General features: G+C 41.9%; 1 protein-coding gene and 3 pseudogenes across 12 annotated transcripts in view; 1 reads left to right on the top strand and 3 right to left on the bottom strand.

Annotated features, from left to right (window-relative positions):
• Window positions 1-26,710, bottom strand: part of TJP2 (tight junction protein 2) — a 132,851-nt gene that overhangs the window by 16,627 nt on the left and 89,514 nt on the right. For 11 of the 12 annotated variants that reach the window (XM_089913280.1, XM_022573555.3, XM_022573551.3 and 8 more), the window contains 12 exons: window positions 24,059-24,183; window positions 22,795-22,897; window positions 16,688-17,276; window positions 12,576-12,679; window positions 11,499-11,652; window positions 9,845-9,953; window positions 9,606-9,739; window positions 8,096-8,162; window positions 6,892-7,042; window positions 3,041-3,149; window positions 1,546-1,756; window positions 508-695 (listed from right to left, as the gene is read on the bottom strand). In XM_089913280.1, coding sequence (XP_089769406.1) covers window positions 508-695; window positions 1,546-1,756; window positions 3,041-3,149; window positions 6,892-7,042; window positions 8,096-8,162; window positions 9,606-9,739; window positions 9,845-9,953; window positions 11,499-11,652; window positions 12,576-12,679; window positions 16,688-17,276; window positions 22,795-22,897; window positions 24,059-24,183 — 2,044 coding nt within the window. The remainder of the gene's footprint in view (window positions 1-507; window positions 696-1,545; window positions 1,757-3,040; window positions 3,150-6,891; window positions 7,043-8,095; window positions 8,163-9,605; window positions 9,740-9,844; window positions 9,954-11,498; window positions 11,653-12,575; window positions 12,680-16,687; window positions 17,277-22,794; window positions 22,898-24,058; window positions 24,184-26,710) is intronic. The other variant, XM_089913279.1, reaches the window with a different exon arrangement.
• LOC111174623 (hypoxanthine-guanine phosphoribosyltransferase-like) lies at window positions 17,839-19,381 on the top strand (annotated as a pseudogene).
• Window positions 18,296-20,899, bottom strand: LOC149748974 (UDP-N-acetylglucosamine transporter pseudogene; annotated as a pseudogene).
• Window positions 18,296-22,645, bottom strand: LOC111174514 (UDP-N-acetylglucosamine transporter pseudogene; annotated as a pseudogene).

Here is a 26,710-nt window from a genome sequence, read left to right as displayed (position 1 = left end):
TGAATCACTATATGGTACACCTGTAACATATAATATTGTACAGCAACTATACTTCAATTAAAAAAAAAAGCCACGAAGACACCTACATGTCCTTAGCTGTTAAGAAGCAAAAGTATTTTATATATTGATAACACAACTAAATGAAAGAAATTGCGTGTTCTCCCACCTCCAATTCAGACTAGCTCTTTTCTGAAACATAAAAGAGCTCCCTCTTTTATTATAGTTCACTCCTCCCACTATTACTAAAGATAAGTTTTGCTCTACAGAATATATAAAAACTTCTGAATGGTAGTATTAAAAAAAAATAACTGAGATTGTAGAACTACGAGTTTGCACAGCTCACTTTTTTGTAAGTCTTATTTCATGTTTAAACATGATTCCAATCTGTAAGCTGGCTTGGCCTAAGGGATACAGGTAAGTTGGAATGTGATCATTAAAGTTAAAAAACAAAGAAAAACAGGCTCTGGGCCCAGTCGGATTATTTCCTGGCCCACTTGGCTTCCACACCTTCTCGAAGCAAAACCCTCTCGTAAGCCGGGAACTTGGTGCTGACTGACACAACGGCCGTCAGGTCTTCCCGACTCTTCCGTAGGTTCTTCTTCACGCCCGACCTCTGGCCGCGCATCCTCCAGAAGTCTGCCCTGTCCCCACTGCTGTCTCTCTGGGCAGTCTGAACGCTGGCCATCTGTTCTGCTCTGAGAGAAGAAACCAGGGGAAGTAAAGGTCTAAAGCCAGGAAACGCGCAAATGTGTGGGTCACTAATCAAATTCAGTCGATGTCACTCATGGACTTAGATTAGAGGTGCAGCTTGACAATGAGCAAGTTGCACGGGGTGAGAAACACAGGGCCTTCCCCTTCTGGACGGAGGCAGAGAAAGGCTAGGTGCACATAAAATCCAGCAGAAATAGCTCAGTAACAAACATGCTGACATGGCTTGTTCTGTTTAGGCTGATATAAGACACACCCTGTCTTACTGTACTTCGCTTTATTGTGCTTTGCAGATATTGCGTTTTTTTTTTTACAAATCAAAGATTTGTGGCAACTCTGCATCGAGCAAGTCTATCGGTACCATTTTCCCAACAGCATTTGCTCACTTTGTGCCTCTGTGTCATGGTTTGGGAATTCTCTTAAAATTTCAAACCCTCCACCAGCAAAAACACTATGGCTAACTGAAGGTTCAAATGATGGTCAGCAGTTTTTGGCAATAAAGAAGTTTTAATTAGGGTATGTACATTTTCTTTTTACACATAACGCTATTGCACACTTAACAGACTGCGGTAAAATATAAACATAACTTCTGTATGCACTGGTAAACCAAAAAATTTGTGTGACTTGCTTCACTGCGATATTCGTTTCACTGCGGTGGTCTGTAACCAAACCCGCAGTATCTCCAAGGCCTCCTCATACACAAGAAATGGATGATGGGAGAGGTCGTGATGACAAATGATGAAGTTATATGGGGCTTCCTTTGGCAGGGGGAGGTGTTGTTTACTTGTGGGAGGAAGGCTTAAAGGGGTTGCGTGGGTGTGTGCAGTCTCAAGATACCTGCTTTTGTTGGGGATTAAGCCTTTCTCCAATTCATTTCCAATCCTCACGGCCAGCCAGTGGCCCAGTTTCCCATCGTACAGCGTATCTACCACACGGAAGACCTCCCCTCTGGTGAAAGCCAGGCTCTGTGGAGTTTCTTTCTCACATTCAAAGTGGCTTCTTATAAAAAACGAATCCCCTCTGCCACAAGCCAGTATGTCTCTATACACTGAAAGACAAAAGCATCATTGTGTGTGGTACTCAGCTTGGCCAGAGGTCTTTTCTGGAAGAGTTATCAGCTCTCTGAACTCTGATCACCCTCTTTACTTTCTTTGCATTTAGCGAACTCAGCACACAGGCCCCACGGGAACCATAGTTCAAACAGGAAGAAGGACAAGTAACTAAGTTCACGAGTTGCTGTGATGGTTAATTTTATGCATCGACTTGACTGGGCCATGGGGTGCCCAGATATTTGGTCAAATATTATTCTAGGTGTGTCTATGAGGGTGTTTCTGGGTGAGATTAACATTTAACTCGGGCAGACTGAGTAAAGCCAATTGCCCTCCCTGATTTGGGTGGGCTTCAGCCAGTCCATTGAAGGCTTGAACACAACAAAAAGGTAAACCGTCCCCCGAGTAAGAGAAAAATGAACTCTTCTTCCTTTCAAAGTGGGACGTCAGCTTTTCTCCTGCCTTCAGACTCAAACAGATACACTGGCTCTTCCTGGATCTTGAGCCAGTCCGCCTTTGGACAGCAACTACACCATTGGTTCTCTTGGTTCTCAGGTCTTTGGACTTGGACTGGAACTAAACCATTGGCTCTCTTTGGGTCTCCAGCTCACCAACTCACCCTGAAGATCTTGGAACCTGCCAGCCTCCATAATCATGTAAGCCAATTCCTCACAGTATCAATAAATAGCTCACTTTCTCCCTTTCTCTGTCTGCCCGTCTCTGTCTCTGTCTCTCTCTTTCTATGTATAGAAAGATATATATATATATATATATATATATATATACACACAGACACATACACATCCTATTGGTTCCATTTCTCTGGAGAACCTTAATACAGTTGCCAATCAACTGTACTAGTTGAAGCAGACAAGAAGATTCTATTAACCCCCATTTTACAGATGAGAACAATAAAGCTTGGAAAGGTGAAGCAACTTGTCAGACTGATACGGGTTAATATGAGAGCTGACCAGCAGGTGTGGCCCTTTCCATCTGTCATGGAAAAACTCAATAATAACTTCAGGCAGTAATTAAGGATGGATCTCTGTCCAGAAAAGCAGTTTTACTCCAAAATCACACAACTAGTGAAATTCTTTCAGTAGGTGCACAGAAAATATGTGTATAGAAAGTTAAATGGTACCCGAATTCTTTCCACATACCTATGACCTAGAGATCAGGTGTCAGGATCCACTTCGATATTTTAATACCCAGATTTTCCTATTGTACTCCCAAGCTACCTCCCTCTCCTACCGCCCATTAAACTCATAACCAAACTTGCTCACCATCAGCTCGGCTCTGGGCTAAAATGGTCACCATTTCGCCTTTGGGGATTTCTAACAGGTAGAGAACGGCATCCTCCCGAACGAGCCCTCTGAAATCCTGTGTGTTCACCTGATAGGAGGGACAAACAGAAAAAACAAAACAAGAAGAAATAAGTTGTTTTCAAAAAGGTGCCACCTGTTTTTGATCTGCTTGTTTTCATCAGGGCCTGCCCACAGCAAACCTCAGATGTAAAGAAGTCCTTAGTGCCCTACCCAGGGACTCTTAGCACCCGGCCTGGGCTGTGGGCACCACCATACCCTCCTGCCTCCCCACACTGCCCACCCCTTAGGACTACGCCATTCCACGAAGGACTCATCACTGGATCAGGTTAGAATTTCTTGTAGCTGTGTCCGCTTCCCTCCTTTGAATCTCCTGTAGAGGTGGCCAGGAAGGTACAAATCCAATTACTGTAATGCAATAAGGAGTGGTGGGGTCTATGGTAAATGAGTGTGCTGGCCCAGCTTAAGGCATTAATACTTTTCAAATTGATTCAAATAAAAGCCTGCAAATAAGGATTCTGACCAAATCCACCTTTCTCTTACAGCTTCTAGCACCTGAAATTGAAGAACATTAGTCTTAGGTGGCAGACCATTAGCCTAATCTATAGGCTTTTAGTTTAAGCTTCTGATACATAACGGGCAAGAAGCTCACATTTATTCCGCACTGAGTAGGGTACACTGTAAATAGCTCTCAGAAGACAAGTTAGAAAGCAGGTAAAATTGAAAAGTGGGACAAAGAAAAAGACATTTTGACATCTTTGTCTTGTACCTTGAAAACCACTTTAAAACAGAATAATTACACATAAGTAAAATGTAAAAATGATTTTAAAGTACCTAATATTTTGATAATGTATTACAGAAGTGAAGATACAGAATTCCCCTGAAATATTTTCTTCAGTCACCGAGGACTTGTAGAATCCTTTAATCAAAGAGTAATGCCTTACTACTGAAAAAAAATCATTAATTGAGTCTAATTTAATTAAGGTTGGAATTTACCATTAAGTGAAAATAGGCATGAGATTAAAATTTACTCGGTGCTTTTAAAATAGAGTGATTTACTAAACGAATCACGTTAACTTTTCCATTGAAGCAATATTTATAGCATTTAAGACAGCTCATTCCCATCTCGCTGTCCCTGAATTAGGGATATTCACGCTTTGGTAATTAATCCTTTCTTGTGCACCATCTGCAGATCTACATCTGTGTCTATATGTGGCCACGTATATGTTTTTATATGCACTGTACATGCTTGTATTTGTTTATTTAAATAAGATAGGGCCACAGGGCATGGGGGAAGACCTTGGAGGTCCCTCTGTCTTTCTCTATTCAGAGACTGCCCTTCTGTCAAGCCAAAAACTATAATGGTCAAAAGTAAAGCAACACATGGTAGCTAAAATCCACATGGTTAATAACCAAACTTAGGAGCTTTTTTTTCCTCTTTCCCTTCCTCTAATAGTTTCTGAAAGAGAAATGACAATCATACCAGGTAAAAAAATAAGCAAAGAGATAGGTAAGCCAAGCACTAAAGCATGTGCACTTCTGTTAGTTACAAGGCACATATTTCGCCACAGCACACTCACTTTTTCGTTCCACATGTCAAGCTGTCACCTTCACAAAAGGAAGAGCTGCACTTAAAAAACCCACAGCAGGGTAAAGTGCTTACTGTATGTACATTGTACCCTGATATATTCAATTTGACCATGAAAAGGAGTGCTGAAACAAATTAAAGGAAGAAAGGCCAGGACAGCACTTCGGTTAGGTTGTACAGCCCTCCCCAATAAATATCCTCTTCCATTATCTATTTAGTAGTCTACACGGTCTAGCTGTGTCTGCTGTGAGCCTGAAGAGGATTCTGTGTCAGCTACGCTAAGGCTGTGTCGCAATTTATCTGCCCCAGTAGGTGAGCTAAATCTTTTTCACCCCTTTGAAGAATTGAGAGCTCCTTTTGTAGTCAACAGAAAATTTCCACACACCCAAGAATGAGGACCATCTACTGCCTGACCTCCAGATGAGACTACTGCAAAAGAAGCTGGTTCCTGGGCTTCCCTGGTGGCGCAGTGGTTAAGAGTCCGCCTGCCAATGCAGGGCACACGGGTTCGTGCCCCGGTCCGGGAAGATCCCACATGCCGCAGAGCGGCTGGGCCCGTGAGCCATGGCTGCTGAGCCTGCGCGTCTGGAGCCTGTGCTCCGCAACGGGAGAGGCTACAACAGTGAGAGGCCGGCATACCGGGAAAAAAAAAAAAAAAAAAGAAGCTGGTTCCCACAGTTTCTTCCTTGTCGCCAAGGTGGTAACAGGAAACAAGACACTTTCTCAAGTAGAAAACACTGTGTATCACGACTTTTACACATGGAAGTGACTCTCATTTTAACGACTTAGAGAGGTCTGTCAAGCCCCTAAGTGAATTTACTATTTTTTTTCATGAAAATTCTGAAAATCCTTTTCCCCACAGGGTACAAAAATATGTCATCCTTGAGCCTTCGTGAGCAAAAGTTTCCAAATTCCTACCTGACTTCCTACGGTCCCACATCAGTTAGGAAACACGCTTTTTCTTCTTTGGCATCAGCCCACGAGTAAATTGGTATAAGCTGGCACTCAAACGGGGCTCTTATCGGTAGCACTTGGTAAGTGCTATTTCCTAGGATCATGTGGTACCCTGAGGTTCACTCAGGTACACTTAGTCTTCTAGGATCCTGTCCAGAGCCGAAGAGGGTCTAGAATGTCACTGGAAAGCTTCAGCAAAGCTCAAGGTCAAGGTTTGCTCTTCATCGGCTCCAGAAATGAAATCTGAACTACCACCATGAGGCCAAGGTCCAAGAAGGAAAAGGACCACCTCTTTTTGTGCTCTGCCTGCTTCCTTTGGGAATTCTGCTTTTCTCCCCTCTCCTCTGAGGCTAGACGCTCTTACCAGACCACCTAGTACGCATAAGAAATGCAAGTTTACAGAAGCAGAAATTCCCCAGCATTCTGTATTTTTATAGTCACAAGGTACTCAGTGTTCTTGAAGTTAATACTGAAGTCAGTGGAAAATACATGATAAAGTGTCAAAGATGAGTTGGTTATCCTTTTTTTAAACCAATAGATTATACAAACATATATATAGTAAATTGAAAAGTACCAATATTTGATTAACCAGGGATTCTCCTTCCTGGACAATTTTAGATGTAAGTAACACACTGAATGGCAGCAACTCGTTAGTTTCCAACAGGATAAAGAACAGACACTGACTTTCCTACTCTGTGCCAAGAACTCTGCTGGGCGCCTTGCGAGTATCATCTGTTCTAATGTTCCCAGGGTGCCTGTGAGGCAGGTATGCTTATCCCCATTGAAGAGATACAGAAACCCGAGTCTCAGAGCCGAAGCCAAGGCCACAGACTAATATGAAGCTGGGACAGTATTCAAATCAGATGATCTGATGCCAATACCCACCTTTGTTCAGTTACAGCACACGGCCTGAAGAGTGACAACCAAGCAGGGGAATCAACTAAAAACCAACCATTAGCAAGATCTTTTGAAAGCTCTTCCACCTAGGCCCTTAGCTGAAGTCTCCATTTTTTTGTTAATCAAATTAATAAAAATCTTTGTGAGGTTCTTGAACACTATAAAGTCCCACAGACATAGGGATGAGTTTTGGGTTCCAGGACTAGGAGACAGGACCCATTTGAAGGAAACAGAGACCTGATGCTTGGCAGCAACAAACCTGCAGTTGGTCTATTTTCACAAGCTGGACCACTTTCCTGTCCCTTATGTAAGACCCTCCAGAAAACCCCACTCTTTCCCAGTAACATTTAGAAACAGGGCTGGGATTTCCTACCTTCAGAATCTGGTCCCCTTCTTGAAGACCTTCTTGCTCCGCTGAGGTACCCTCTTGAATGCCGGCCACAAATATCCCGACATCATTGCCACCTGCCAACCGGAGGCCCACACTGTCTCCCTTCTTGAACCTCACCATTTTGGTATTGGGGCTGCAATGGGTTCCGTTTCAGGAAAGAAACATGGGAGATTTTTTGGGGGGGTTGGGGGCGGGGTAAAGGAAAACCAACATTAGCAGTGAGCAATTTAATTTATTCTATCTATAGAGTGATTTACCCTTTTAAAATATCTCTCTCGGGGCTTCCCTGGTAGCGCAGTGGTTGGGGGGTCCGCCTGCCGATGCAGGGGACATGGGTTCATGCCCTGGTCCGGGAAGATCCCACATGCCGTGGAGCGGCTGGGCCCGTGAGCCATGGCCGCTGAGCCTGCGTGTCCGGAGCCTGTGCTCCACAACGGAAGAGGCCACGGCAGTGGGAGGCCCGCGTACCACCAAAAAAAAAAAAAAAAAAAGCTTTCTCACATAATCTATAATTTTATCTTCCTTGGGGCTGTGAGATGAATATCAGTAGGCCACTTTACCAGTGAAGAACAGAAATAGAGAATGTTTAAGTAAACTCATTCAAGATTAAAAGCAAATAATGGGCAGGATTAGAGCAAAAATCAAGGCCATCTGATTCCTACTTCAGGATTCTTTCAAAGGAAAGCCTGCTGACCCCATAGGGATCCTGTCAAATGGAGACACAGCCTGGGTCCAGGGAAGCAGGATCCTAATCCAGAGGCCACTGCTTGGAAGCAGGGGTTCTCACTGTCAAGTGCAGAGCACTGTATCACTTCTCCCCTCCCTCCACATGCCAGGATCACCTGTCACTATAGCCCCTACAGAGGCACCATACTTAAGCAATACTTCATCCATCTGGGCGTTCTTGACCTGGCAAACTCAAGTATTCAAAATAACATCTGGAAAACTAGCCAGGTAAGCAGACAAGCAGACAAAGTTAACATTCACTCACTTCCGCATTTTACTCGTCCTACAAATGATTTCTCTTTCTCACAAACAGTAGCAATAGGGGTTGGTTAAAGGGTAGCTGATTATATGCAAAATCACCATCTATAGTTTAAGAAAACCATTCTTCCAAATTTCCATTAAGGAGATAGAGCTGTGTGGAGGAAGAAAGGGGGAAAGCAAGAAAGACTGAAATACATACCCATATATTGCTAAATCTTCAGGACTCGGACGAAGAACAGTTCTTGGGGCTGGTTTTGGTGGAGGAACTGTGGATTAAAAAAACATCATTACCGACCTGGACTAACAGGCTTTGTCTTGTCTCTAAATATAAAGATCACAAAATCCACAAAAAATTCAAGTCTGTACTCTATGCTACATATATGTTATCACGTCAAACAAAAATGTCAAGTTTAATTTTGAGGCATTAGTAGGTGTCAATGATTTCTCAGAAGAAGTGAGAAGAAAATGAACCTTTAAAATGCAAGGTGCATAATCACATTTACAAGCAGGTAGCATTTTTTAAGTAACTTAAAAGCCATGTAATAATGCTGTTTTTTTTCCATGGATAAATATTTATGCATTTAAATCATGATAATTTTATGGGGTTGGGGGCAGGGGTAGGGAATGGAGTTGAGATCAGAAATGGGACATAAAAGGACTTCAACTAATCAAATTTGACAAAATGTGACTGTGACATAATTAGAAGTATGTATTTTGTCTCTTCCCCACCCTCAGAGATCCTAAAGTCCCTTTAATCTCAGGAGTGAAAGGGGTGCCAGGAGTATCTTTTGCTCTAATGTTCCGTCTTTGAGCCCAGTTCCTGACACAGAGGTCCTACATCCCTTGCAATTTCCTGGGTGATGGGAGCATCCTTTGTTCTAAAGAGGTGACTCCTGGATAGCCTCAGGATGGGGCTGGTCACCAGGAAGAGAAAGCCATGCACATGACAAAGCCTCCATAAACAAGGGGATTCAGAATGCTTCAGGGTGGGTGAAAATATTGAGGTGCTGGGAGGGTGACGTGCCTGGAGAGGGTAGGAAAGCTCTCCACCCTCTCCCCAGACATTGCCCTATGCATCTCTTCCATTTGGCTGTTCCTAAATTGTATCTTGTGTTAAAAAAAAAAAAAAAAAGTAATAGTAAATAAAGTGCTTTCCTGAGTTCTGTGAGTCATTCTAGCAAATTATCAAACTTGAGGAGAGGGTCATGGGAACCCCCAGTTTAGAGCTGGTTGGTTGGAAGTGAAGGCGGCAACCCGGGACTCGTGACTGGCGCCTGTAGTGGGGGCATCTTGTGAGACTGAGCCCTTAACCTGCGGGGTCTGCACGAACTTGGGTAGTCAGTGCCAGAACTGAATTGAACTGTAGGACACCCGGTCGGTGTCTGGAGAATTCGAGAACTGGTAGTTGGGCAGAGGACAAAACCCACACAGTTGGTGTCAGAAGTGTTGTGAGCAGATAACAGTTCAGGTTGGGATCAGGGATGGGAGACAAAAGGACCATGACTAATGGAACATAACAGAAGGTGACCAATCTGTTGGCACACAGAAAGAGCTGTTATTCTTTGTATTTTTCTCAATATTAAATGAGATAGGAGTGCCTCTTCCATATATAAAAATGATTTTAAAATAATTTCTCTCTCTCTTTCCAGCCACCTTCTGGAATTACCAAACACTGACACCTGAACATGACCGTTTAAAATGAGCCTCACCTGGGGATTCCTCTTGGTATGTGGGTTCCTTGCTGGGCTCTGCGCTCACTGCAGCTGCAACATCCCCAGTGGACTTAAAGGGAGTGGGTGTGGCGCCCATCCTGGACCATCTGCTATGCGTGTCCTCTCTTGAACTTAAGCACACGTCACGTTAACGTCTCATCATGTGACAGATTTGCAAATACGTATGTGCGCACACTCACAGGGATGTGGGCGAGGGAAAATACTCATCATCTTACTTTGGTCTTTCCTTCAGCTTTTCATTCGAGGAATGATAATCATAATCGGAATACTGCTGTCGTCTGTCCTCCGGAGAAAATGATTGGTTTGACTCTATTTCTGAGATATCTGATTTCAAAAATAAGAAAAGACTTCTTAATAAAACATTTGAGACCTGTGCCAGAAATTATTCTATTCTCTGGGCAAGGAAACAGGGGAACTGGAAGAGAGGGCAGGCAGTAAATGTGCTGTTAGTCTGATAGTCTTTCGTTGGAAAAAAAAAAAGAATCTGATCGTTTGAAAGGAAAGGCATTAATGAACAAAGAGGGCTCTAAATCCAGAATTTTATGTTCCTCTTTCATCATACTTTCGATCAAAGCTGACACTGAAGAGACAAAATCCAACGATGGGAATATATATATGTGTGTGTGTACGTGTGAATCTATATTAGTGTATATACACAGGTACACACACACACACACACACACACTCATTTTGAGTGTGCACATAGACCAGTGCTTCTGAAACTTTAACGTGCATACATATCACCCGGGATCTTGTTAGAATGCAACTCTTCTGGGCCGGGCCCGAGATTCTGCAATTCCATCAAGCTCCTGGATGACACGATGCTGCTGGAGGGCTAAGCAGCGCACTTGGAGTAACAAGGAAATGACCCGTAAGCTCCTAGCACCCTGGCATTACTTCCTGCGCTCGACGTGTTTTCCTGTATTCAGAGCAGTAGCCACCTGATTAGACACTGTATATAAAAGAAATTAAACCAAGTTTTAAGGTTTTATAAAGTAATTCTTTTAAAGATCAACAAGTCCGTTTCTAAACTTGAGAGCTTAATATTTTCTAAACTTTTCTGCACAAAGCCAATACTAGATGATTAAGTAGGAAATAGCATGCCTATTTATTTTTATTGGTAATTTTTACATGGGTAAAATGTTATCGTGTGTACTGTATGTCAACTATACTTCAATTAAAAAAAATAAAATGAATAATAAAGACATGCCCAAGAGCCCCCCGCCCCACCAAAAAGTAAAGGGCTAAGAAGACACAAGACCATTTTGAAGGACAAGAAGTTGGATTTGGCTGTGGAAATAAATGAAGAGAGACCAAATAAATAAATGTTATCTTATGTAAAATTCATATTCAAATTAAAAAAAAAGAAACGACTATAGCTTCATAAGAGAAGAGGTGACACAGATTGCTAACCAATGAATACCAGAATATTCAGCCATTCTGATTGAGTCTATTATACTGTCTACCAGTTTTAACTATCCTCTACATTGTCTTCTCTTTGTTGGAAATATTAAGTCACTTCAAAAAAAATCACATGATAAAGCACAAGAATGAGCAATTTACAAATGTATGTGGTTAGTTCTGTGAACCACTCCCACATACATTTTTTTACTAACAAGTTTTGTTTTCAATGGCCTAAATCAGAGTCCACAGGGACTCACAAGTACACCAGAATTTCATACTGGAATCCTAATTTCAACAGACCCTTTAATAAGAAAATAACAACCAAACCTGGAATTAAAGTTTAAAAGAGAGGCTTCTGTTAGCAATTTAACTTCCAGGTGAATGGCTATGCTAAATAGAGATGACAATGCAGAAGCAACAGTCTTACTCTCCTCCAGCTCAGCTCACAGCCTCCCCTTTCTTTACCTTCTATTTCTGAGTCGCTGTCATTTAATGAGGGGATGTTGATGAGCGTCTGCTTGCTGTCCCTCAACACCACGAGCTGGAGTTTTCCTCTTGACTTTTCTATCAGTTTTCGAGCATCCGTTAAAGACATGTTCTCAGTTACGGTTCCATTTATCTGTGTTTATGAAGAACAGTAATGCTTCATGCAATACAACTACCCAGAGCAAAATAGAAAATTCTTATTTTCCTCTTCTAAAAAGTTAAGGGCTTTGCTCAGTTACTCAAACAGACGTGGGCTTTAGGATGACTGACTGAATAAAAATGAATTATCCTTTAAATTAAATATAACCCCACATGCCTGGAACCCAAACACAGGCCTGAGAAAGCTGTAGTGTACTTAAGTTACTCTGCTAATTTATTTAACTTCCAAGCTCAAGACGATGGTTTGGTTTACTACTGGAACATGTTTCCTGACTAGAGAGGTTTACAAAAACGATTAAATATTCAGCATTCATATACCACCAACTTGCCCTCTCATCTTTCCTTCGTTTAGAGAACAGGAGCTTAAACTTTTAATAAACAGGGAAGAAGAAAGACTTTGTTGAGATTTTTTTAAAATTTATTTAAATTTATTTTATTTTTGGCTGTGTTGGGTCTTTGTTGTGGTGCGCGGGCTTCTCATTGAGGTGGCTTCTCTTGTTGCGGAGCATGGGCTCTAGGCACGCGGGCTTCAGTAGTTGTGGCTCGTGGGCTCTAGAGCGCAGACTCAGTAGTTGTGGCACACAGGCTTAGTTGCTCTGCGGCATGTGGGATCGTCCCAGACCAGGGCTCGAACCCGTGTCCCCTGCATTGGTGGGCGGATTCTTTACCACTGCACCAGGGAACCCCCAAGATTTTTGTTTTTAACTGACACTACACTATTACAAATCTCCAAGTCTGGTTTTCCTGATAAAAATGATCTCTCTGCTGCCCTTCCTGGCTTTGTCTTATTATTGACTCCTATCTCAACAAAGTTTCACTGACTTGGCACTTGAATGCGGAAATACAGACTAGGAAGCTGAGCATGAACCCAGCTGTTCTCTGCCCTTTTCCACCCACCTTGAGAATTATGTCTCCTTCATGCAGGTTGCCATCTTTAGATGCTAGACCTGTTCCGGTCATTTCCTTTATGAAGATCTGACTCCCGAGCCGGAGACCATACTCTAGAAGACAAACACACAAACAAACACATATTTCATCAACGTGTTCAGAAAACTAAGGCTGGCTTTTAGGATGATTTAAAAATATGTATGCAAAATTAATTTTGCATGTGAGACAGTCTGTAAGCCCACTGGCCTTCACTTGTCAAAACAGTCAATGTCATTAAAAAAAAAAAAGAAAAAGAGGCAGAGGGACTGTTCTAGATTAAAAGAGACATAAAAACCAAATGCACTGCATGAAACTTCACTAGATCCTCAATCCAATATGGGGTAGAGGTGGGGGGTAGGGGTGGATTACATTATTTTGGAGCAACTTCAAAATAAATTGCACTATAATATATTAAAAGGCATATTAATGCTAACTTTCTTAAGAGTAATAATGGCATTATGGTTATGAAGGGCAATGTTTCTAGCCTTGGGAGATACCTGCTGAAATATTTAGGGGTAAAGGGTCATTTTGCCTGCAACTTACCTTCAAGTGGTTCCAAAACACCATTTAGAGACAGAGAGATGCGGTAGGGGAGGAAGACGGGGGAGGGAGACAGGGAAAAAAAGGAGAAATAAAACCAATGTGGCAAAATGTTAACAACTGGTAAAACTAGGTGAAGGCTATTTGAGTTATTTGCCACAAAATTAACACTTTTCAAAACAAAATGTTGGGGAGGAAAAAAAACAATTCAGTACATCTTAACAGGCGTGTTCTACTGACAATACAGTTGCCTACAGGAAAGTACCACAAATAGCAAACCCTCTATCTGTAACAATTTAGATTGTGTGGGATTTGGCACTGAAAAAATGTCACTGTGTGAAGAAAAGGGGTAGATAAGCCAGCAAAGCAACAAATAAAGTATTCAACTAAAACTGGCACAGCTCTGGGGATTTATGGACTTTGCATTGTTCTCAAGAAAAACCACTGTATTTACTAAGTATGTATATTTTAAAATATTTTACATACTATTCAGACTATTCTGATTTTACTTATTAAACATGTAAAAATACACACTTTAAGGATGAATTTTGGTAATTTTAGGAAGCTACCTAAACCTAGCAGGTTTGAAAAGAGGCACACTCAAATTTTATTATTATTGTTATGGACTCAGTGAAGTCAGAAACAGAAAAATAAGTATCGTATATTAACGCATATTTGTGGAACCTAGAAAAATGGTACGGATGAACCTATTTGCAGGGCAGGAATAGAAAGGTAGACTCGAGAACGGATGTGTGGACACGGTGGGGAAGGGGAGGGTGGGATGAATTGGGAGATCAGGTTTGACATATATACACTACAATGTATAAAACAGATAGCTAGTAGGAACCTGCTGTATAGCACAGGGAGCTCAGCTTGGTGCTCTGTGATGGCCTAGTTGGGTGGGATTGGGGGGGAGGGAGGTCCAAGAGGGAGGGGATGTGTGTATACGTATAGCTGATTCACCGCACTGTGCAGCAGAAACTAACACAACATTGTAAAGCAATTATACTCCAATAAAAAAAAATCTTATCAATTCAAAATAAAGTAACTTTCTGCCACTTAGAAGTAGATTTAAAGATAAGTTTTAAGTGACTTATAGTAAGTTAGATTCAGATCTTACCGCAAGGATTAAAGCTGTTAAGGTCCACCCCCGCCCTTTAGGGAGCTGATACTCAAGAAAGAATAAAGGTAAGACAGACAGCATTTTCTTCAGGGATGGCAATTCCTTACAGGTTAAACAGCCTCACAGCCCAGGACAGAAGGTTGAGACAAACTTGAGCAATGACTTCTTTCTCACGTGTCAACAATTCCTCCATCCTCTTAAAAACTGCACTCTTATTGTAAAATTACAAATAGGTTGCTATTGGTATGTTTGTGGGCACCTCTCAAATGAGGAAAAAAAGTCAGTTGGCCAGCTTCTAAGACTTTTACCAGCAAGGCTATCTGATGCCCATGAAACATGTAAAAGCTGGCCATGTGAATGGATCCTATTTTTCTTAATCAAATGTAGGTTTTGCCTGCAGCCAGATATTTGTAAAGATTAATTCTTATGCGATTCTAGCCAGTGATAGCTAAACTACTGTGTCATCTTAGCAAAAGGTGGCTTACAAAATCTTTTAAAAAGTAGAACTTTGGAAAAAACAAACAAGCAAACACTGAATTCTAAGTTTAAAAAGCAAAATGGCCCAGAAGCAGTAAAATGTCGTATCAGCAAAGGGGCATGGGCCCTCTCTGTTCCTTAACAGTATTACTAAGACCAGGCATGATGTGGGCAGTTTCTTAGGACAAACATCTTTTCAATTGTGGGTCACAACTCATGAGTGAGTCTTGAAATCAATTTAGTTGAGTTGTGACCAGTATCTTTTAATTTAATGTAATAGAACCTCTCAAAAATCATCACACAGAGTTAAGTACCGTTCCGTGAAACACTTGGCCAAGTTTTTCACATATTGGTGCCTCCACGATTATTTGCAAGATGTGGTTCTTTCTGTGGCAGGAGGAGGAGGGGGAAGAGAAGGAGAAAGAGGAAGAAGGGGAAGAGGAGAGAGAGGGGGAGGAAAATACTGAAAAGCACTGCAACGGGGAACTCAAGAATCTGGGTGCAAGTCCTACCGGACATGCATCAGCCTTCTGTGAAGGAGGCCTTGTGTCAAGTTATCTTTCTCAAAACTTCTCTACGGTCCACAATCTGGAAGCAGAATGGTTTTTACTCTGCAATTCTTGGGGGTTGATGAATTAATACGTCATTATCCATGGTTATAAAGATTTTCTAGAATTCTTAAATCTCCCAAGATTCACATTCCTCAGAGATAGTACCATCTCAACTTTCACCTTTGTTTTCTGGACCTGGGCTCTGGTATCCCATTATTCGCATCCTTGCAGTTACCTCAATATCCTTTCAATAGGTACCCAATTGTATAACTCAACTCTTTAAGCTCCTCTAGAAGAACTAAAGAAAACAAGCCCTCTCATCTGATAGGCTCTTTAAAATGCAAATTCCCAACCTAAAAAGCAAGAGGTCTTTCACTTTGCACTCTTGGGTACTCTTATCTTTTTTCCTCTTTGAAGGAGGACAATTAGAGAACAAGCAGAGATAAAAGATGTTACCAGGAATTCAAAAAGTTGGAAGCTAAAACTCAATGCAGGGAATAGCTCAACATGGGGCTCTAAATCCCTGTTCATTCACCTACTTGTTTCCTATCATCTATTTCCAAGAGATGAAGTTTGAGCTCCAACTCCACCACTTACTTACCAGCTTCAAGATGTGGGCATGTCACCTCCCATCTCTGAGTTGCAGAAGCCTCACCTCACTGCAAGTGCTACTGGCTTGTCCAGCTGCCACAAAGGGGTTTAGTGAATCTGGATGTGCTTAAGCGTATGCAACTGCTCCAGGCACGCAACATGGGACGGGCAGCCTGGGCCAGAGCCTGCCTCATCTGTGGACACACCAAAAACCTCTCTGCACCTTGCTATACCCACCTGTAAAAGAGGAATGAAGTCTCCTACCTACCACAAAGGCTTCTGGTGAGGATTAAATTAGAAAGTATTTATTCCACAGAGGGCCCTGGCATAGAGCAAAAACTCAATCAAGATTAGCTGGAGTATTGTCCCCTACTGTGGTTTCAACAGTTTAAGCTGCACTGGGTTCACCAAGAGAGCCTGTTAACACAGAGACCCCAGGGGCCACCCCAGTGCTTCTGATTCAGTGGGGGCTGGTCTGGGGCCTGAGAATCTACATTTCTAATAAGCGTCCAGGTGATATTTATGCTGCTCTGAGAACCACTGGCCTATTAGTTTAAAGCCAGATTTCCACCACCTGGCTTAGCCACTGATGATACAACTTTGTGCAAGTCAATGAACTTTTCTGTGCCACTAGTTTCGTTGTCTATAAAATGAAGATATGACTAACTCCCACAGGGGGTGGTGGTGAGGACAAAATGAGCTAATCTGTGCAAAGCATTTATTAGGTCAGTGCTTGGCACACAGCAGGTTCCACGTAAGAATTAGCTATTATAGTGCTTTTCTTCATCAAGCATGACTACCTTCATTCGCTTTGCTTTTCATCAGAAGGATCCCGATGGGCCTGTCCGAGTCCAGCCGTCCCCGCGGCTCGGGGCTGGGGCTGCGGGAGTGGAGGCGCTCGCGGCTGCGGCTCCAGGACGCCCCGTACCGGGCATCCGCCTGGGCCCTGCGGCCATACTCCCGCTCCGGGCTGTAGGCGCGATCGTAGGTCGGGTCAAAGCTCCGGCCGCGGCTCCTCTCCCGGGCTCGCCGGTAGTCATCGTCGTCGTGGTCCAGGCCCCGCTCGAGGCTGCGGCCACGGCTGCGCTCTCGGGCTCGCTGGTAGTAGTAGTCGTCGTCGTCGTGGTCCAGGCCCCGCTCCAGGCTCCGGCCGCGGCTCCGGTCCCGCTCCCGGCTGCGCGCCCGGTCGTGGGGACGACCCCTCTCCAGGCTGTCCTCCCAGCTGCGGCTGTACTCTCCGCGGCTGCTGGGCCGGCTCCTCTCGCTGTACCCGCTACGCGCGCTTCTGCCATCAAATTCGTCCATCAGCTCGAAAGCCCGGTCATGCTCGTGGACGGGAGGGCTGCCCTGCGGCGGGGCCAGCTGGACCTTCCGGGGCCTCTTGACCACCTGTCACAAAACAGTGGGGACGCAAGACAATAACAACCAAACATAGAGAATGCAGTGGTTAAGAGCCCGGGTTCTCCTTCCAGTAAAACTCTTGTGTCCCTACCCAGTTGCTAAGCCTCAGGGTGCTCATCTGGAAAATGAGGACCCCCTCAGGGGGTCAAGGATAAAATAAGACAATAAGTATAAAACTCTGAGCACAGTGCCTCCAAAATCTGCTTCTACTCAAAGTGTGAAAAGCACCAAAGGGATTTAAATCACTAAGTTACAAAAATGAAAATCCAGAAAGTGAGACATTCTGTATACAAGTGCGTAGGTTCATCCAAAAGTCAATGTCATTCAAAAGAGGTGGGGGGCAGGTAAGGGGAGAGAGGAGGTAAAAGAGGGATCCTTTAAGATTAAAATGGACCGGCGAGGGCGCTGAGTGGAGGCAGCGAAGAGCGCTCGGGCGGACCACTCCGCTTTCCCGCGCCGCGCAGCCTCCCGCCCTCCGCCTCCTGTTCGGACCCGCCGCCGGCTTCTCCTCCCGAGACTGCCCTCAGCCCGCGCACCAGTCGGCTCCGCTATGGCGACCCGCAGCCCCAGAGCCGTGATTAGTGATGATGCACCAGGTTATGACCTAGATTTATTCTGTAGACCTAATCATTATGTTGAGGATTTGGAAAAGGTGTTTCTTCTTCATGGACTAAATATGGACAGGACCGAACGGCTGGCTCGAGAATGTGATGGAGATGGGAGGCCATCACATTGTGGCCCTCTGTGTGCTCAAGGGGGGCTATAAATTCTTTGCTGACCTGCTGGATTACATCCAAGCACTGAACAGAAATAGTGATAGATCTATACCTATGCCTAGATTTTATCAGACTGAAGAGCTACTGTAATGACCAGTCAACAGGTGACGTAAAAGTAATTGGTGGAAAATGTAAAACCGATAGCTAGTGGGAAGCAGCCGCATAGCACAGGGAGATCAGCTCGCTGCTTTGTGACCACCTAGAGGGGTGGGATAGGGAGGGTGGGAGGGAGGGAGACGCAAGAGGGAGGAGATATGGGGATATATGTATATGTATAGCTGATTCACTTTGTTATACAGCAGAAACTAACACACCATTGTAAAGCAATTATACTCCAATAAGAATGTTAAAAAAAAAGTAATTGGTGGAGATGATCTCTCAACTTTAACTGGAAAGAATGTCTTGACTGTTGAAGATATAACTGACACTGGCAAAACAAGGCAAACCTTGCTTTCCTTGGTCAAGCAGCATAATCCAAAGATGGTCAAGGCTGCAAGCTTGCTGGTGAAAAGGACCCCTCAAAGTGTTGGATATAGACCAAACTTTGTTGGATTTGAAATTCCAGACAAGTTTGTTGTAGGATATGCCCTTGACTACAATGAATACTTCAGGGATTTGAATCATGTTTGTGTCATTAGCGAAACTGGGAAAGCAAAATACAAAGCCTGAGAGTTCGAGTTTGGAAACATCTGGAGTCCCATTGAAATCACCAGGAAAATTACCAAATGTTCTAGTTCTGTGGCCAGCTGCTTAGCAGAGCTTACTGCATGTATCTTTTAAGAATTTTATCTGTTTTGTATTTTAGTTGCCGAATTCCCGAACTCTTTATTTGCACTATGAGCCTATAGACCGTCAGTTCCCTTTGGGTGGATTGTTGTTTGACTTGTGAATGAAAAGTCTCTTAAACCACACCACTATTGAATGAAAATATTGGAACTGTATCTGTAAGAAACATTTAAAGACAAGAATATATTAGTTTTTTAATTGATATTTTAATTTTTATATATTCAGGAAAGAACAGAAGTGATTGAATATTGTTAATTATACCACTGTGTGTTTAGAAAAGAAGCAGTCAGTTTCATATCAGTGACAGCATTTAGAGGTATTGTTATGTTGGATAAACCATATGTCCTGGAATTACTTTAGTAGATTTCAGGAGCATTAACTGTATTTTCCCGCTTGTTCAGATTATTTCTGGTGAATCTTTGTCAACAGTTCCATTTAAATACAGGTCAATAAGTTCTAAAAACCTACCACTTTTTGAAGTCTTCAATGTAAAAATCCTAAAGATAAAGGCTGTCTCTTTAAAAAAAAAAAGATTAAAATGGACTAAAGTGATTAGGACCAAATGTGATGAGTGAACTTTGATTGGATCCTGGATGGGGAAGAAAAATAATCTACCAAAGTCATCTTAGGGTATGGACTGTATATTAAATGATATTGTAGAGTTATTATTACTTTTCTTTTTTTAATTTTAAAGTAATAACAAGGATTTATCTGATTTACAGAAAAGAAATACAATTAAGAGATTAAGGACAAAACTCCATTAGTGTAAAAGTCACTGGCTACTATCTAGCACAGGAACAACTGGAATGCTTCCAGCAGTTTTGAAGCACTAAAAGATCTTAAAATGTGGATGGAGAAATAGATGTGTATATTTCTTTACATTAAATTTAAATATGAATTTTATTCTGACAAGTCAGACCCAGAATGTTACTTTATCAATTTTTATGCATTTGAACATCTGCAACATATAGCAATCCTTTGTTTAGTAATCTTCAGTATAAATATAAAAATCTGAGATACATGAGAATGTTTTTCAAATCATACTTCTATTTCTTCACAGCTTTATATGTGCAAAATTATACGTAATTATAATTTTCAAACTTTGAATATCCATGTTATTTGATATATCTGTACAGAAAGAGTAAGATAAAAAACATTTAATAAAATTAAATATATCTAATTTGCAAAACTGATGTCTGACATTTGTTGTGTGCTCGTGCAACAAAGAATGCATAGGTTATTTCTGCAGCAATCAAAAACAAAATCTTTTTAAACTCAGATTTCAAGTTTCCTCTGATAATTATTCTACTCCCTGGAAATACTTTCAAGTTTTGATTTCTAGATGCGATGGGCATTTTGTTACATATACATGTATTTTATCCCTAAACTTGTATATTTTCAAACCATTTGAACATTATAATCAGACTCAGCATGGTGATTTTTTCTTAGAATCTGTAGACGTCCTCTGTTCAGGATTAATGTAGAGATTCCCAGTGTGCCAATGTGAAAAACCAGGTAAAGATAGTATTACCACTATGCTTTAGTGGGATTTCCTGCAGGTTTAGGATCATAACCATATAGGAAAGTAGCTCTTATTACAAGGATGGCTCCAAGGGAAAAGACACTGGTTGGTACGAAATCTTGTAGTCAAAAATAAGATATCAGTGTTGATAATACTATTCACAGAGAGGTTGCAAATCCTTTTAAAATTTTATCCGCATACTTAATCACAGCAGCTATTACAAGGCCTCCCAGTGCCTGAACAACAACTATCCATGTCAGCTGGTTATACCCCTGAAAAAATCCATTCTTTGATTCCAGTTCTCCTTCATAAACATATACACCCATTAATCCAAATATACTCCCTAAAAAACCAAGTTGAATGTTTCTTACCCACACTGATTGTTTGGTTTCTTTTAAGATTTTCTCAAACTAAGACCCAGCAAAGCCACTTGAAAAACATGCTGTGCGAACTGCCATGAGGCCTACGAATTGTGAGCCAGGTGAAAGTTCCTTAGAATTAAGCGCTTGTGGGGCTTCGATGGCGGCTCAGTGGTTAAGAATCCACCTGCCAATGCAGGGGACACTGGTTCAAGCCCCGGTCCGGGAAGATCCCACATGCTGCAGAGCAACTAAGCCCGTGCGCCACAACTACTGAGCCTGCGCTCTAGAGCCCGCGAGCCACAACTACTGAGCTCGCGTGCCACAACTACGGAAGCCCGTGTGCCTAGAGTGCGTGCTCCACAACAAGAGAAGCCACCGCGATGAGAAGCCTGCACGCCACAACGAAGAGAAGCCCCCGCTCGCCGCAACTAGAGAAAGCCCGCGCGCAGCAACGAAGACCCAACGCAGCCAAAACTAAATAAATAAATTTATAAAAAATTAAAAGAAAAAGAATTAAGCGCTTGAGAATCTGAGGGCCACTGTACAAAAGCAATTCCTGTCATCAAAATTACTAGGGAGAGCCACTGGTACACACCTAATTTTTTTACTAAGCATCGACACAGAAAATAATGCAGTCCTAAGAAATTTCAACTGATATGTGACCTGATAAGTAGCTGCATCTAGATTTGACAGTGCCACAGAGAGTAAATAATTCTGAAGAGTATATATCCCTGATGGAATAGCAAGTTTAAGCGTTTCCATAGGTTTGTTAAGAATTTCACCATGTAGTATTCAATTCAGTGCTCTTAGACTACATTTGCTGTCTTTGTAGACTAATAAAATGCAGGCCATTGTTTTCAAAAGTTCAGCAACAGCCACAGCTGTAGATGATAGATAACGAGGCCCCTCCTCTTTTAAAGTCCTAGAATAACACATTGTTAGAACCAAACTGGTAGCCTGAAAGACCAAAATTCCCAAGGAAAGCTATTTTAGATTGGCTGACAATGTCTTATCTTCATTTGCCTGCTAATGTTGGGGGGTCTCCTGCAGAGGTGGCAGGCAGCTGAGGCTCACCATGGGGACAAGGGCACTGGCAGCAGCAGTTCTGGGAAGTACTCATTTTCGTGAGCCCTCCCAGAGACCGCCATTAGCCCTGCCATAGAGCCTGTAGCTACTTTTCTTAAATAGGATAATAGTAGTATAATTATGCAGATGAATATCCTTATTTAGGAGACTTGAGAAGTAAGAAGGATTAAACTGTCATGTCTGCAACTTCCCCTCAAATGGTTCACTAAAAATATATGTCTTTATATACATACATAAAGAAAAATCAAAAAAAGAAAAAGAAAAATCAAGTGAATATGGCAGAATATTAACATTGTAGAAGATATATGTGTTGATTATACTAATCTTTGAACTTTTCTTTTTGTTTGAAAAATTTCATAATATAAAGTTGAAAAAAAAGTTAAATACCACACACCCAATGCATCCCCCTCCCCAGCACTGCCCCTAACACACTGTGTTCCAATTCTCACTTAGTGTGTCCACGTGCCCCACTGGAGTGAACACTCCTTGCAGCTCAGACCTGCTTCAGGTCATTTGCAACCAATGTTTGCTGAATGACTGAGTGAGCTAATAAATGAGTGAATGGTACAGATTGCCAGTATCTCCTAAGAAACAGGAATTTATGAAGATAGAACAGATCCCGTGAGGGCCTTTACAAATGAGTTTCTGAGCTCATAATTTAGTCTCTAAATGAATGCTGTTTTACCATTGTTCTCAATCTAGTTAATTCCCTTAGGGAATAATTGTTTAATCTGGCTCAAGGCAAATTCACTCAGACAAGAGAAGCACTGATCTTAAGTCAGGAGTAGGATAAGGAGACGGCAGGGAGGGATCCCTCACGTACATCTTTACATCACCCTTAACATCACTCTCCCAAAGTACTGAGGATATGGAAATAGTGGTCCCTAGATAGGGCGGAAGAGCAAGTAGTCATTTTCTTCTGGCATAAAAACAAAGTCCTACCGAGGCGAGCTGAAAACAAACCCAGAACGTACAATGGCAGCGATCTTCCCACTTTTCCTCAGCTGCTGAACAGCAAATGAATGGAGCACGCCTTCCATGGGGGTGCCGTTAACCATGACCACCCTGTCATTTTCTCTGCAAATAAAACAGAAAAACGGAATGTGAAAAACTCCCATCTCATCCCTCTGAATCATTTATTTAGGAACAAATAAAAGTGGCGGATTGACCCAAAATGCTTCTTAAAGGGCTCAGTGTCTAATGACTCTTGAGGCTTAATCCATCAACTTGGTCTGAGCTCTTCTGAGGAAGGAACCCGGGAGCCACTCAGCCCACTGTGGACACTGTCTCCTGGAAACCGCCTGGGGAGAAGGACCCAAACCCACGGGGTCCCTCCAGGAGGCACTGGATAGCAGCAAGGTTTGAGCACAAATGGAACGTGTGTGTCAGGGCCTCCTTACCTATGGTACACGGTACGCTTCAGCAAGTCTACAGATCTCCCCAAAGGCGGTTGATATTCACTTGTGTTTTGGAGGGGATGAAATCAAGAGCTCGCCTCAGATTCTTAAAGAAATTTTGAGGTCACAGAACCCTAGCTCTTATTTGTCTCATCAAAAAAAGTCATGTAAAAATTCTACCATGCTCTCTGTATGAAAGAATACTAACTTGGAGAGGACCATTGAGATGAAATGCCAACAGAAGCTAAATTTTGGAGCCATGTGGCCAAGGCAGCTGTGTAATTAACTTTAGATTCTGCCCTGAGAAATTATCCTAAGGGGACTCAGACATGCACCTTTTCCAATGGCATTTGCTCTTCAGACCAGAAGCCTGGCAGTTGGAAAACCTGGGTTTTCATCTGGTAAATTTTTCCAATTTCTACCTCCCTCTTACAAATTAGATAATCATTAAGCAGACTATCCTCATTCTTAATGAATAAAAATGAAAATAAATATAGACAGTGTGGGTAGGCATCTGGGGAAAAAAAGGGCATGCCAATTTTACACTCGATGTTCATAAATGATTCCTAAACCCAGGAATGATAGTTGCGATAGAGTTATAACCATCTTCCTGTGGAAATTATTGCTTTCCTCTATTCAAAGCCTGGATATTCCCAAAGGTTTGGGGATTGTTAAAACATGGTGTGTTATGGTCTCCATTACTGCCTGAAGACTTTTCAATATACATATATAAAATTTTCTTTTCTTTTTGAATTTTAAAAGTGCACACCACTTAAAGCCCCCTGTCTAGGGCCAACCAGTGGGCTGGCAGGGGTTGGGGGCAGGGAGTAAGGACACTCACTGAAGCAGTCCATCGGCGGGCCCACCCGGGAGCACGTCAGAAATGACGATTGATGTCTCCCCATTTTCAAAGTGTGGGTTGTCTCTGCCTCCTGACACTGCAATTCCAAATCCTCTCTTGGAATCCTGTTCATTGGGGTTAAGAGAAAAATTAAAATAAAATCCTTCTATAAGTGGTTTTCAGGATTTATTACAAGCATTCGATAAAATAAAGGTCAAACCAATAACCGGAGACAGCTCAGGAACAGAAGGCTTAGAGAAACAAGTGAGAATCAGAGTACAGCGTCATCATGGTTAGCTGACAGGTTTATAAAGGGAAATTCCTTATCTACAAGAAACAGCCTTGTGAAAGCTGGACAAGATTGATAGCACAGAGTTATCACTAGAAGAGTTATCACTAGAAGCTGGCAGGGGATGGGAAATTACATCTTCTGTCCAAATAAGGATGTGTTATTGGATTCACCAGTCATACCTGTTCTCATATCCAGGCCTGAGCCAGATGGGCTGGTCACAACTGAATCTATGCTAAAACCATATTTTTAAAGAATACCTTTAACTTCCAAGTTAGGGGAGCTAGTGGTTTCACTTCCATATAGGGTCAAAAAGAAGGAAATGGATTTTAAAGATAAAATCCGAAGATGAACTTAGTTTTGAGATCTCATGAGAGAGCAAAGCATTAAATTCTTTTCTACATGCATATAAGTTGGAAATACAGGTTAATTAGATTCAAGATTAATAGAGAAATGTATCACAGTGAACCCAAATAATAGAGAATCCCAACTCATTTCGGTGTTTAAAAAAGCTAAGCTCCCGGATTTCATCCAGATCACAGGGGCATGTACGTGACTATCACACTAAATACGGGTTTCATTACATAAAAATCTTCTCAGAGAATGAAAGAACCCTCACCTCAAGATAAGTTCCCACGTGGGGCCCACTGTGGCAATCCATAACAAACAGCAACACAGACAAGCTGGCTTGTTGTTCATTAATCACACGGCTTTGAATTTGGCAGTGCTATCCCCTGGTACCTGGTTTTACACAGGGAGAGCTCCATCCTCTATACCAGGCCAAAAATGTTTCTCACCTTTGCCAGTTCGGGGTCCAAACTCAAATGGTATGTGGTGGAAGGGCAGAGAGAAGAGTCAGAAGATGACAAGAGGTGAAAAATAAGACCTAAAAGGGGAAGCCTCTCAACTGAAGAAATCATGATTACTGCTCCAGAAGTTTCAGCACTTGAGCACCAATCTGTGTTTTTCTACCTGGATCGATTTAATACACATTTATTCAAGAACCAAATTTGCACTGAAGTCAAGGCTTGAAGTTCATGGTTGTGACGGTCAAAGGAAAATTCTCCCTTTGACGAACTTACAATCCATCTAAGAGGTGACAGAGACTGGAGAGACTCAGAGTGGAGAAAGAGCCATGCAGGGCCCAGGAAAAGTGAGATGCTGACCAAGGCAGCTTGATGGAATAAGCCTTTGGGATCACGAGTGCATGTCTAGCTTGACTCAGCCGCACGCAAGTCACTTACAAACTCTTGGTGGCTGCGCTTGTTTCGAATGGGGCTAGCACCTATCATGCCCACCTCAAACTCTGCTGTCAGAATAAAAAGGAACAGAGCTAACATTTATTAAGCAGTGATTATGTGCTGGATTCCAAGTACTAGAAGAAGCTCTTTGTATTACCTAATTAATTTAATCAAGAGGGGCAATACCTGTGAAATACCTTTAAAAATTAAGTAAAATACACTTCCATGTGATCTTACTTCTACTTTCAACTCCACTGTGGGGAGGGGGCTGTTGTTTAAAATCTGATTAATTCGGAACCTATTAATATAATCAGGAGTGAGACAAAGACTACAACCCATATCTCCTGAGTGCTAAACTAACGTTTTAAAATTAGTTTGGGGAACTCCCCGGCGGGGAGTTTAAAAAAATGTTTTTTTAGTTTGGACTTAAAACTCACTGAGGGAATAAGTTACAAATGCTATAATTAAAATTACAAAAGTTGTAGAAGCTACCTCAACGTCCTTAAACAGAACAGATTATTTCCATTCCTCCCTTCCTTTCCCCTCTTTTTTCATAAACTATTCTATCTGGAGACAGGTGAATACATTAATTAACCTCAATACATTAATTAACCTCTATAATTTTCTATACTATACAGACCTTAGCCAAATAATAACAACATGCAAATCCTTGTTAATGCAATAACTGTGTTTGTGTAAAAATAAATAAGATCCATGATCTGTTGTGGTATACATATACCATGGAATATTACTCAGCCATAAAAAAGAATGAAACAATGCCATTTGCAGCTACATGGATGGACCTAGAGATTATCACACTAAATGAAGTAAGTCAGACAGAGAAAGACAAATATCATATGATAGCACTTATATGTGGAATCTAAAAATGATACAAATGAACTTATTTACAAACTTGAAACAGATACACAGACATAGAAAATAAACTTATGGTTACCAAAGGGAAAAGGGGAAGGAAGGATAAATTAAGAATTTGGAATTAACAGATACACACAACTATATATAAAACAGATAAAGGTCCTACTGAACAGCACAGGGAACTATATTCAATATCTTGCAGTAACCTATAATGGAAAGGAATCTGAAAAAGTGTTTGTGTGTGTG

The sequence above is a fragment of the Delphinapterus leucas genome, chromosome 6 (assembly GCF_059928025.1).
Source record: "Delphinapterus leucas isolate spDelLeu-1000000601 "Yukka" chromosome 6, BTC_Dleu_Yukka2, whole genome shotgun sequence".
NCBI classification, from domain to species: Eukaryota; Metazoa; Chordata; class Mammalia; order Artiodactyla; family Monodontidae; genus Delphinapterus; species Delphinapterus leucas.
Note: the sequence above shows the minus strand (reverse complement) of the source record. Positions and strands in the feature narration are given on the sequence as shown.